This window comes from Limulus polyphemus, unplaced genomic scaffold (genome assembly GCF_000517525.1).
Source record: "Limulus polyphemus unplaced genomic scaffold, Limulus_polyphemus-2.1.2 Scaffold2941, whole genome shotgun sequence".
Lineage (NCBI taxonomy): Eukaryota > Metazoa > Arthropoda > Merostomata > Xiphosura > Limulidae > Limulus > Limulus polyphemus.
In genome coordinates this window covers 93,411-107,691 of record NW_013668551.1, presented here as the reverse complement: position 1 = coordinate 107,691, position 14,281 = coordinate 93,411, and the positions used below count along the sequence as shown (strand labels likewise).

General features: G+C 31.8%; 1 protein-coding gene across 4 annotated transcripts in view; it reads left to right on the top strand.

Annotated features, from left to right (window-relative positions):
- The window catches only part of LOC106468264 (LARGE xylosyl- and glucuronyltransferase 2-like), a 96,390-nt gene that overhangs the window by 37,961 nt on the left and 44,148 nt on the right, over nt 1–14,281 (top strand). For all 4 annotated transcript variants that reach the window (XM_022396600.1, XM_022396601.1, XM_022396602.1 and 1 more), the window contains 2 exons: nt 4,185–4,348; nt 13,554–13,674. In XM_022396600.1, coding sequence (XP_022252308.1) covers nt 4,185–4,348; nt 13,554–13,674 — 285 coding nt within the window. The remainder of the gene's footprint in view (nt 1–4,184; nt 4,349–13,553; nt 13,675–14,281) is intronic.

Here is a 14,281-nt window from a genome sequence, read left to right as displayed (position 1 = left end):
TGGCAGTCTTTCAGTTAATATTACAAGTCTTTCACATACAAAAATTCATATTTCTTAGTGAAGTATTTTTAATAATATAAAATAAAGATTTGTCCATGAATATACTGAGTATTTGTTTTGAATAGTCTGTGTGCAAAGTAATTTTCATGTTAAAATTAAAAATACTTTTCGTCATCTCAAAAAATCTCATATTTCCTTTGTGTAATCCCAAAAACCTTCTAAATGAATTTCAAACGTTTTTTTCCCACTAATTCCTTATGGTTTATATGTTATTTTCTCTACCCTATCTCAAAATGGGATCGGTCAATTTGACCAGCCTCGTAACCACCAAAAAAAAATCGAAATAAACCTAAATTAACCTTCTTTTCCTTCTAGAATGACTTCAGATTGTAATATGAAACTACATTTGTTTAACCTAAGTAGCTCTAAATTCGTAACATTATACATCTATTTATAATTAAATTTTATTGTTTTATTGCCCTTTAAGTTATGTCCAACGATTATCTGTGCCATTATAAGTTGTAAATCATTTGGGGAACGTGCAACTCATGTTATGCTATCGAATTACATCACCCACTAGCTGCTCGCATGTGTGCCTCGTGAATCATTTTAAATTATATTATTATTATTATTATTACTTATTTTACCTAATCTAGTCTTAAATAACTTAAAAAGATCCATACTTTTAATTTTAGTTACTCTTATAATAATAAATAAAGAATAAATATGTAAAACAAGAAATAAAGTACTTACCCAATCTTTTTTTTTCTTGCCTTCGATTGTCGAGGAGAGTTAAGCCTGATTTTTATAGTAATTATAGTAAAGCACTTAACAATATTTAATTAAATAATCTACCAAAGAATATAGACTAATAACATGCAAGAAATAGATAAATTCACTTACCTCTCAAAATTTTCCTAGCTTTCTAACAATGCGACAAGTGCCGCTACAAATTCATCCAAGCTAGTCGTTAACTTTCCAATGGGAACGATGTTACTACTCCAAGTGAAATTGACGATTATCTGTTCAGAATACAATGTTGTACGATATGCCATTTGATAGATGAAAACCTTGACTTTCTATTGGTTATAGGTAATACATAATGAAACGTGAGAGAGAACTATCAACGAATTGTGAAAGAGAGGATGTGACAGGTGGGTGTGGCAGGATGGGTCTGATTTTCTATTTGATAGCTCTGTAACCAAACAAAATTGAAGGCTATAAAAATCATGGTTTGTTTGAGCAATAAAGATTTTATAGAGAGTATTTTGTGTTTAATTTCATACATTTTCGAGGAGTGATGAATAAAATAGGGATGATGACATGTTAAGATAAAATGTGTCACACGGGTCACACTAGTGGAAATTCACGATTTTTTTATATATTTCTTTGTAGAAGAACATGTATACTATTTAAATATGGATTAATAGATAAGAGGTTATGCTATTCTAATTGGTGTAACATAAACAAAAAGTAGTTTAAATAAAATTCTGAATATAAGACACTAAAAGCTTGTGTCATGTGCAGTAAAGGGTACCTGGGGAGAGAGAGGGTTAACTGTCTCACTTTTGTGTTTCATTTTCACCGTTCTTTGAACGAGCTCCTTCAGGGTGGCATGTGGATGAATCTGCGCACATTCTTTTTCCATTGTCTTCATCGTCTGGCTGTTTTGTCTTCTGTAGGATTTTGTTCACAAGTAAAACTGCATACCATCTTTGAGAAAAGTAAGTAAATTTTTTGAGCACCCTTTTCCCTTTTATAGCATCCCACCAGGTGGCTGGTGTTGACTTCCAGGGTATGCTTTCTTCCCAGCATCTGCATTGGGCCAATGGGAACAGAAAGCTCTCAACTCATTTGCTCTGGCCCTACCAGTACCCACTGCTGAGGTGAGGTGACCTGCAAGACTACTAGAGGTATCCTCATGGTATTAAAATGTACTTAGTTTCCCTAACTAGACTGTAATGTACTGTGGAATATCATGCCAAAAACCAGCACCAGGGAAGTGTCTGTCCACTTCTTTGGCTTGCACTTCCTTGCTTTTAAAAATAGTGTTTTGCAATCACTCATTCCACAGTTTCCTGTAAAAGAACTTTCTGGCAGGCATCTAATGGGGATCTGGGCACTTCTCCAGGTCTCTCCCCTTCATCAATTGGAGCACAGGAGACCATTGCCACTTACCAGTTCATAGCTACTGGGGTGGTGGACCTTGGAGAGTTCCTCATGAACTGTGCACAGCACCGGTGAGTAATAGGGCAGTTGTAACACAGTCTGTGTTGTGTGGGTTGCCCCTCAAACAGCTGGTGTGCTCTTCTCCTGCTATAACAGTCTGTCCAGTTGAGTTGATGTGAGACACACACCATACTGTCTGATCACACTCTAACCACATACTTCTTGGATTGCTGATCACTTGTAGATGAAGAGTATATCCTGGTTAAGAGGAGATGCAGGTTAAATCTGATGACAGAGCCTCCATAGGGGCACATCCATGGAGCCTCTGTCATCAGATTTAACCCTTTATGGATTTTCCCTTTAGAAACTTTCTGGAGGGAGCTTATCTAGGTTTAATGTTTGCACCAGTGCCTTCACCATTTCATTATATGTGAATTCTATCTATCCTGTATGTAAAGGTAAGGTTTCATCTCAGAAGTTAAGATTTTTATTACCTGAAAATGTATTTCCAATACATACTCACCTCTTCACATCTTTCCCACTTCTGGTGCATTTTTTATTGCCTTGTCTAAGAATGAAGTTATTTTGAATACAAATGCTTAAGGGTAGTTACTGGGCAAGGAGGTTGTGTTTCCCTCCTATTGGAGAAGGGCTATTATTGCATCTTGATGTCATCATGCACTGCAGCAGTTCACATTAAACACAATTTTTAAATGGGTAGTTTTCTTAGGCAGATACATAAGGGATCAAGCTACTCTCTGTGCAGAGGTGAGTATCTGTCAGAAGCACATTTTCAGGTTAGGAAAATGTTAACTTTGCAATATTTTCTTTATTACAATCCAAAACCATTCTTATAAAATAATATCATTCACCCCTTCCCATTCATTTTTATTCAAATCAGGTCATCTAAGTCAAATTATTTATTAGCACTGTTTTTACAACCAAATACTAATTACTTACTAGTTTTTATCTGCTAATCTTTTGATATCGGTAGAAAGGTACTGAGAAGGACTGTGTTGGTAGTGGCCAGGACTCACTCTTGTGTCTTGTTGATAAAGGTCTGGTGCATCATTCACTACACTGGAATCTCCTCCATTAAATCTTGAATCGCCAACTATTTCAATAGGTATCCAAGATTTTCTCACTGCTGCATTAGATAAATGTCAGAGGCTTCTTTTACATTTGTTCTTACTGATGTGTGATTCATATTCACTTATTTTGGTATCATATTAAAAAAGGCTAAATAATGCAAGGGAATGATCTACCAAGGTATGAGCAGTGTGATACACAAGTCACAACTGCACACACTCATTAGTTTCATGCCATTATACTGACCACTAGTGGCAGCATTGTTTTAAACATATTTTAACTAATGGTATCACGTTCATGTTGGATAGTATTGTTTTATCCTTTTTTCACAAATAAGAAAATTACTGTATATAATGTGTTTTTGTTTTATGTATTTACCTTTTAAGTTTTAAATTTGTTTTGATCAGCTGCTGCAAAAAAATAAATTGTTTGACAGATTGCCAAAATGGCTTTTTGCCATAAAGCCCCAAACAAGACCATCAACACTGATTTTAAAAATGTAACAATGTTGCTTTTGCTGTTTGTTGTAAACATAGTCCATCTTGGTGTGAAATATCATGAACTGTAAAGATGTAAAGCTACCCCTATCAAGTGTTCTTTTATGAGTTTAATCTGATTTATCAATCATTTTCATTTCAGATTACATAACAGATCATCAAATACTTGATTTGTGTACTGATGAAATGAGAGAAGTGTTTGGCATTATCTTGGTTTTGTCTTGTAATAGCTATAATATTACAAATTTAGATTATTCTATAGTTGTTTTATGCAATAAACTTTTTCAAATATTAATATTTTTATTTTGCATTTTTGGAAATCAGTAACTTATCTAATTGTTATATTTTGTGAAATTGTACATTAGTGGTACTCAAATTGAATGTTTTTGTAATGAAATGCTCATTAACAGCAGAATTTACACTTTTAAGACTAGAATTCAGCACAGATATGCCTCCTATGACATTGAAAAGTACAGATTTCCAAACAACTAAAGATGATGAGAGCATCATTAGTATGACTGTGATGCTGTTGTGTTTTGGAGTTTCTGGAAACATAGTTTTTGCTAATGTCATGTTACTTCCAAAACCTTCAGGTAATGAATTTAATCATTTATTTGTTATCTTAGTATAAAAACTTTAGTGTTGGAATAAAAGCACTGTGAAATGCATTTTAATTATTTATATATATATATATATGTTATCAGTTTTGAAAGGGGATAAAGGTAGCTGACATATGCTTTTAAATGTTATAGAAAAAACTCAAAATTTGAATAAATATAAATTTGGAATGTGATTTAATTTCCAGAAAGTGGGTAAAAAAAATAATCCAGAATGAAAATACATACTAGTATTATTTTCTAATGTCAGAACTGGTACTTGATCATTTGTGATATTATATAGTGTGAAAATATTCCCACTTAATGGCTGAATAATTTTTTATCTGAAACATTAGCCAAAGAAGAAAATAACATTAATACTCGGGGCTTGAAATCATTCACGCGACCCAAAACTAACAAAACCAGAGGCATTACCATTTTCTTCAAACAAAACACACTGAAATAGAAACAGACGTTTACTCAACTGTCAATAAATGCATTTACTGCCACTTCCAGCTTAACAATAGCCAAACCATTTCTATACTTGCCATTTATTGTTCTCCTAGCAAACTGATCAACATTAACTTTCTACAAAATTGCTTAAGCAGGAAAACTATTCCCATACTAGTGAGAGACTTTAATGCCCCCGTACTGATTTCCACAGATTCGGAACCAATGCCAGAGGCTCCAGCCTTCATATATTACTAGAGAACAATAACATGCACGTTATTGACGATAACATTCCAACACACTATCATGCAGTCATAGACACTTACGACATACTTGATCTTGCTATAATCCTTACCCCACTCTTACCTTACCCCCGAAACTTCAGAGCTCACCCTGACATAACCAGCAACCGCTTTCCTATCTCCTTCAGTATTCATTTCAACAAACAGGAAACTCACATCAACCTCCCACTGGTTTACAGCTACACAAAAATGGACTGGAGAAACTTTAACATGATTCTTGACACACTTTTACCTGATGAAATTAACACAATGTTTAACAAATACGACCTTGACAATTACGTAAACGACATCACAGAAGCTATTTCAAAAGCTACAGAGACCATAATTCCCCTCTCAAACAAGTAGGTATCACTACAATGCTGGACTTTAACATCAGAAATACACAAACTTGTTAAAGAAAGTATATGACATAGATGACTTTTTTATGACTACAAGAGACCAGTCAATAAAACTGCAAATAAACAGAACATGTACAGTAATTAAAAGGAACATTAACATGTTAAGAAATGAAAACTTGGCGAAAATTTTGCTACCCATCTTGACAATTTTCATGATCAACCCAGAGAATTCTGGAAGAAATTCAAATCACTTACAGTGGAGAAAAGCAATAACAAACTATTTCAACACATTAAATACAACAACATAATGACCAGAACCATTGCCGATAAAGCACTGATTATTACACCAATTCTTTTTCAGACGTCAACACCCCAATATTTAACCAATTTTTAAAACAAAATATCGACAAGCATGTCTCATCAAGACCAGACTTATACACCCACAATTTATGACTAACATTACCAGTGATACAACACCAATGCATGTACATGACATTTATAGAAAAATCACAATGGGTGAACTGAAAATTAACATAGCAATGCTAAATAATTCTTCCCCCATGCAAGACAGTATAAAAAATAGTATGTTAAAAAATGCCCCAAGCAATCTTCTCTGCCATCTTATAAACATCATGAACTTATCCTTCTTGTCAAGATACTTCCCTGCTGTTTGGAAAAAGCTAAAATCATAGTCATCCCTAAAACATCACCAGGAAACTCCAACTCTGACAACTTTAGACTGATAAGCCTACTAAGTTGTCTAGGTAAACTTATGGAACAGTTTATCTCGAAAAAACTACTTCTTTTTTGTGAAAACAATAATATAATACCTGACATTCAGAACTCCCCACGAAAATGGAATCAGACTACAGATCATCTAACCAGACTTATCTATATATAAATATTTTAATAACTTTCAAGTAACAATAGCAATCTTCTTAGATGTCAAAAAAACTTTTGATTTGGTGTGGCATAATGCCATTAGATACTGATTATATTCCATGAATGTTAACAACAAAATAATTAGATGGATTTCTAACTTTTTACCCAGCCAAACTGCAACAGTTAAAATAAATAACACTATCCATTACATTTAGCATCACTGTAGGAGTACCACAAAGGTCTGTTTTATCACCACTACTATATATATACTGTTTGTAAATAACATACCATTCCCTGACCTGATATACACTTCTCCCAATATGCAGGTGACATAGCTATATGGAGTGTATCACGCAACCCATTATGCAGGTGACATAGCCGTATGGAGTGTTTCACGCAACCCACTAATAGCAAGCAACAGAGTTCAAAAATCCTTAGATGCGATCCTAAACTGGTGTAACCATTGATGAGTCCTTCTGAACCCCATAAAAACCATTGGAATTGCATTTAGACACTGCTTAAACAAACACTACAAAAACATCAAAATATAAAACTTAAGCTTGGTAATGACAAAATAAAACTATGCCCCCATGCATAATTTCTAGGAATAACCTTTGACACACGACTCTCCTGAACACAACACTTTAAAAACATTAATAAATCCATTATCAAAAGAACTAACCATTTAAAACTCACAACAGGAAACAATAAAGGATGCAAATCTAACTACCATAAAAAATCTATAAAGTGCATATACTCCTCCTAATAGAATACGGCTTTCAAATCCCCTACAATATGCCCAAAAATATTGCTAACTCACTTCAACTCCAGCAAAACAGTGTTCTAAGGTTAGCCCCTAGACTACCAAATTTACCTTTTGCAACATCCCATCACTCAAAGACAGACTAACATCACTAGCCCACAAATATTACCACTCAGCAAAAATAAGAAACACCTTAATTGCCAAGCTACACACCATGACTAGTACCCCACACAAAACAATATCCTCATACAACATATACCTGGCCTCCAAAACACCCTAGAGAAGTACAACAACCTTTGATAAAAGCTTAATACTATATTCTCTGCGCAAAACTAATCATTTCTTGTGTTTTTCTTATTCAGCACTGTGCACTGGACATGTAGAATATTTGGTGCCTGTCTTGTGAAAGTGGGTTTTCTCGGGTTATTCCAATCCCCCTCCCACACAGCAAATTCAAAGGCACTTGGATTTAATGATCCCAGCTATGGCATTGGACTTACAGATACCAACCACTCCATGTCCCTGATCATGGGACGTTTATTGGTTGTACTTTTGTCGAATGTTCATTTACTTGTTTCTTGTCTTCTTCTCAACGATATCACGTCAACAGCCTTGGACTTTCTCTGCCCTGGAACCTGTCAGACATGTTTCTGCTTCTCTCATAAACATTTTTAATCTCGCCAGACAACGTAGAACCAACCTTTCCAACAAAATTTTGAAATCCCACGATTGTAACAAACAAAATTATTGTGACTGGGGTGAAGGGGGATTACAATATCCCTGACCAACCCAGTTGAGGAAAGTCTCCTTCCTTTAAAAATTAAATTCCTGTCACGAAATTTTCCATTTTTTTTGTGGGCTTGCTAGCCATTTGTAAGAATTTTCAATTATTTTGTGCTGCACATTTGAATAAACTATAAATTTTATCAGTCTTTTTGTGTGTATATAGAAAATGGAACTTCTATATAAGTTGGCAAAATATTTCATGTGTACAATAATCTTGAACTTAAACAATTTGATTAGACTCATCCAAATATCTTTATGTGGGTAGCAGTTATTTTAAGACTAAAAACTTACTTAGAAGAAAAACTTACTTTTGTATGCTCAAGTCATTGTTGTGTAATTTATTTTTGTAAATGCTCTAAAGCTGAACTTGTGGTGATTTTGCAATCACCCACAGTGATTATACAAATGTCTATGAACGTTAGGCATTTCAAAAATAATAATATACTGTGACGTAGAATATTCTTTTAAGTGTTAAAAGTGATGGGAATTTGAGCAGGATAATGATATACTTTAGAGAAGTGAGAGAATTAGTAGCTGTATACTTAAAATTATTAGTTAGGAAGTAAGTCTAGAAAGATATGTTTTGAAGTTTATTCTACATTTGTACTATATTGGTACATTCTTTTACAGTTATTTGAAAGCAACAGATAACTTATTTGTGTGGGAGTTAAATGTAAATTTATTTCAATTTAGAAATTATTCCTTTTTTTTATTTGTTAGCATGCTATTTGTTGAGATTAAGTATGATAGCAAATGTTTTACCATTGGCTAGATATTCTTGGTGTTTCTTGAATTGGTGGATAAAAAAATCATTTAGTATTCTATTTTTCCTGAGGTGCCACTTATCAGGAGTTAATTTATAATGAATGATATAAAAATGTTATTTTTTATGGTTAAGATTAATTTTAGGTATTTTAAATTTGGAAAGTTAGTAAATAATTCAATAAAAGGACAGTAAGACCACTTGCAGGTCAAGGTAAAAAAAGGGATTCGAGATTTTTTACATTTAAGAAGTATGATTACTGGTTACCATAAAAAGATGAATCTGTGAATCAGCATTGAAGATGTATCACTTCAGTTTCTTTACTAAATTAATATTTTCTTTATGAATGTTTCGTGCAGTTATTTAATGTTTGTAGAAGAATGACAAATGTGAGTGATGCAGAAAGTGAATGAGTAATCACAAGGAAATTTTACTTTATAATCAAAGATGTGAAATTTAGTTGAGAGAGAGGTGCTAGAGTTATCAGTAAAGTGAAGATGTGTGATGTTTCTCAGTGATGGTGATATGTCACTGAGCTGTTAATTAAAAATATCTTATTGCTAACATATGAATTTTGAATATAACGAAATTTCACCAAGCAAGAAAGACTATTCTGAATTATTGTAAAAAAATAATGTTTAGTTAAATTTATTTATGTTCTGTGTTTGAGATGTTTTTTTATTAGCAGTTATCCAAAATTACGACTTAGGATAAGGGAGAAGATTTTCTGCTACAGCTAAAATTATTGAAGGTTATAGAAAAAATCACTATAATACTGTGTAACAGTGAAACACTGACCAAAACTTTTCTTTATATGTTCTGTTTATAAATTGTAAGGATTACTGGACTTTTCTATTAACCAATATTTTCTAGAATGCTGCTGAGATTTCGAGCCTTTAATATCATTGGAGTTATATTACAAGTTACTGATAGTTTGTAGAGCTCAACTTAGTATGTTTATTAACCCCTTGATTGTATGCTGAATCTTTCCTTTCTCACTTCCACTCAATAAGTTTATTTTTCTAATCCTTTGCTTATGTTTTAGTTTTCATTACTTTCCTCTTTGTTTTTTCCATTCTGAGTTGGCATTGAATTTGGTTGATGTTTATGATCAAGTATAATGTTAGTCTTTGTTTTTAAACATAAAGTAGTATTAAGGTGAAAGTATGGAAGGTTATGTTTTTAATTACTTACAGCATACAGTGATTATATGTGATTACCTCTTTCAGCACAGGCTCAGTCACTGGGACTGATCTTGTAACCATTTTGTGCTTGTTATAGTTTTCATGCTATAACTAACTTTTAAATTAGTAATCAAATGTTAACAAAATTTGGCAGATTATCAGTAAATGCTTTCGTATGCAAAATATAAACTTTTTTTTATTAAGTCTTAAGGTTTGTAAAGCAATGTTTTTCTCATGCCTTTTTTTTTTTTCTTTTCACATGTTGCCTATCTATCATACAAAGTAATTTTCATTTTAAGATAAAAAAAATACTTTTATGCATTAGAACATTTTCAAATTTCAGATGTGAAATCTTTATAATGTCCAGATAGGTATCAAAAGTTTCTTAAGAAAAAACTTTATATTTTATCTGTTATTTTCAGTAATGAATCTCTGTACAGCTTTGGTAGATTTGACCGATCTCATAACCACTATAAAAAAATTAGGAAATAAATAAAAATTATGCCTCTTTTATTCTAGAATGAACACAAATTATAACACAAAAACATAAACGTTTACACTAAATAGCTTAAATCTCATAAAATTATACATTTATATCTATTTATTATTTTTATTATATTACCTTTTCAGCCATTCCTGGCTAACAATACAGAAGTTACAATGATGTGGCACACGTGCACTCATGTTACCGTATCCAATAACATAAAACTGACTATTGTTCTGTACAAAGTAACCTGTCTTGGCTGTGTTTTAGTAGACCAGTACTTTGTAAAATACAGTCACATTTCAATTATTATACATTTTATACATATATAGATTATTGCTATTTTGAAATAAGTTCTTAAACTTATTTTTCTTCAAACATAGAACAGTAAAAAAAGAAGTAAAGTAAACAATTATCTCTTCTAGTTATAACCTTTGTACTTGGTTGCTGCTTGATGTAGGTTGCTAAGCCTTTAAACATTTTGCATATGGAGGATATGAAACAAAATAATTTATTTTTAGGTTTTATATATATACAGTTGAATAACCAAAAAATTATAAATTACTATATTGATATCATAGAACTCAATTATAATTTATCAATTTTAGTAACAAGACTATTTTGGTCTTAAAAAATATGAAATTTCGTGCAGACTAAAGATTCAACTTATCTCTATGCTGTCTCATATCAAAAGAAAGATATAATGTCTTTACATTTAAAAATAGCTGAGAAAGCCACTAGGGGACACTCTGAGCTTTTGATTTGTTATTCATGTCATATATAGAAGTAAGTGTATATAAGGGAGCATTTCCAAAAATGGAAAGAGGTGGGTGGGGTGCCACTGTGTTTGATTTATTACATGAGCAATATCTTAGCAAATAGGAAAGATAAGACATTCTCACTTTATATTCTAGCTTCTAAATATTGGTAATCTGAGTTTCTAATTCATAGCAAACTATAGACTTAGTATTTTGACTTCACAAACATCTAATTTAAAACAGTGCTGCATTCAACATACCAAATGACACAAATATCGATGTTTTTCTAGTGTTTTATATATTTACTTTTAAATTAAGAAATTGAGTAATGTATAGTACTAAAATCTGTATTATAATCTACAGTTTGATACCAAAGTTACTGACCTAAATTTATGAAATAGTAGTTCAATAAAATTTTGAATGCGAGTCAACAAACAAGATGACATGGCCTTTCACCCACGGCCCGTCTCGAAAAGTTAAGTGTTTTAGTAATTCTTGTCAAAAACTTAGGTATATACTCAATACGCCCAATACAATTGTAATGCTTTATACTAAAGTATAGCTACTAGGGTAAATTACTTATTTAGGTGTTTTGATGTTAGACTATATTACTTGCAAGAAAGAGAAAAGTAGGTAAGTTACTAGAAATGGATTAACTGTACCCTTGGAAATAAATACTCTTTTCTTCTCTGTACATGATAAATTGTGTATAGAATTATTTTACATTTATTTTCATTGTATTCCATCAGATTCCTTCAGTTATCTTACTGAATATTTTTACAACACCAATTAAAGTGTAGATTAGGATATATAGTTATACTTTTTTTTCAAACTTTTTGATATTATTTGTGCTATTTCCTGTTTTTATTAATAGGATACCCAATTCTGTGTTAATCACCCTTTTCTATACTGTCTTTTAGAGCTTTTATACATAATTTGAAGTGTATGTTTAGGATTTTGTCTTGATCTTGCATTTCTTTCTAATTTTCTGAATTACTGGACACCTGTTTCTTTACAGTATTTCACTTTCTTAGAATGCTTTCTTAGAATGGTCTTTGAACTACATCGTAATCAAAATCTTGTAACAATAGGGACTATCTTGAACAGTAATCTTACAAAACCATGAGCAACTTAAGCAGTATATAATATACGCCTACAGTAAATTTACATTTGTACAAATAACATTGGATATTTTTACCTTCAGGTATTTCTCTCACCTATTTTATTTGATGTTCTTATCTATAATATTGCTACTAATTTCACAAAATGTGAAGATTATGTACTCAGTGTAAGTTTTTCATTAAAATGTAATGAACTCAATGACAAATTCGATGACGAGGAACCCACTTTGAGACTAATAATGCATTTAGACGGCTTGAATGGGTAATGAAGAAAAACTTCAATATTGATGATAACAAAACCTTGTCAAAACGTTGTACATTTGCTGTTATGTTAAACTTGTATTAAAGTTTTTCTTCATTACCAATTCAAGTCATCTCCGAGCATTATTAACTCAGTGTCAGTGTATGCTTTTAACACTGGATACTGTGAATAGCTTTCTGTTGTTCATTAAACAAAAAGAAACATTAGAGTTATACAAGTAATTCTTCTTTTAGAGTTCACTTGGGCATTGTGTGTATATATTTTAAATTATTTTGTAAGGACTTCTCCAGTTTTTCAGGATTTTTATACACTCATATAGACCATTTACTCATTCCTTATTTTTGTTGCATTGAGTACCAATATGTAGACTGACAATAGTTAAACAGTAGCTCACCAATAAGCTTTTCCAGGACTTTATAGTTTACCAAGGCCTATCCATTCACTACTGTTGCTCAATATGTACTTGAATTTTGGCTAATTAATCTCTCTAGTCAGACAGTGACTCACTTACATAGCCCAATGTATGATGTAGCACTTACTCAGGTTTATTAAGCCACTAAATCAAATATTACATCTCTAGACTAGCTTTGTTCACATAATTACAATACATAACAATATGATACACTGTAATCTGTAGTTTGTTTGTTATTATTGTGATGTGGTATGTATACTTGGTATGTATATCTTGTTCATTCAGTGTACAGGATTACTTTTATTGACATACAAGTTTTTAAATTGTTTTGTCTTTTTTATAGAGGAAGCTTACTTTTAATTACAAAGAAGTTTTTATAAAAAATAAATACTTGTATAAATAACTGCTTTTGATAGAAGTGCTTGATATTCAGAAGCATTTATTAAGTATTATTGAATAATCTTTTATACCAAAATGGTCTGTTTAACAGTTTATCTTTTATAGTTGTTAAAACAGCTTAGAGAAATGTCAAATTATGTATTTAGCCATGCAATTACAACTTGTATTTACTTGTAATGAATTACAAAAATCAAAGTGTGAATGAAATAATATATCCACTGTAGAGATTCATAAAATTGTTATGCTGGAAAGGATAAATATTTTTATAAACTAATTTGTACAGTATATTTGCCTTTAGCTTTTTTTCAAGAAAGAAAAGTTACATCTGTGGACTTAATTGATTCTTGCCCTGGATCACATCAGACTAGTTACAAGTTTCGTGTCAAAAAGGATCATATTGTTATCCCAAAAAAACAGGGGTGAGTTTTTAAAATTTAAAATAGAGATCTATAAAATGCATTGTTTTTAGTCTATAATTTTTGTTAAATGAATACAAATACTTATAATATCAGATTCTGTATAGATATGAAGCTTATGAGCATTGAGCATACATCTAAGAGAATATGTAGGATAAATGAGAGATAAAATTAAATGTAATATATAATAATAAAGGGGCATGTGTGTGTGTGATCACCATAGCTCCAAGAGGAATGATCCCAGAAACCTGAAATTTTGCACCCATACTAAGTGGATCCTGAGGGTTCACCTGGGTATTATTACTTATCCACATGCATGTGTGCATGTATCTTTTTAATGAGGCAAGCTAGCAAAAAACCACATAGAAAAGAAGTGGTTCCTTATATTACAAATAGAAATCGCAGACAAACAGATATGATCTTTTATTATAGACATACAGTCTATCCAAAATGACGAAGCCAATACAACCACCTCATGTTTAGCCCGTCAAAAATGTTGAGGCAAATACTACCACTCCATAGTATATCAGTTAGATTAACAACTTCTAATATATAGAAAAGCCAGTGTGTTTTGGTAACAGTGCATTCTAACAATGGCTTTTATTTCATG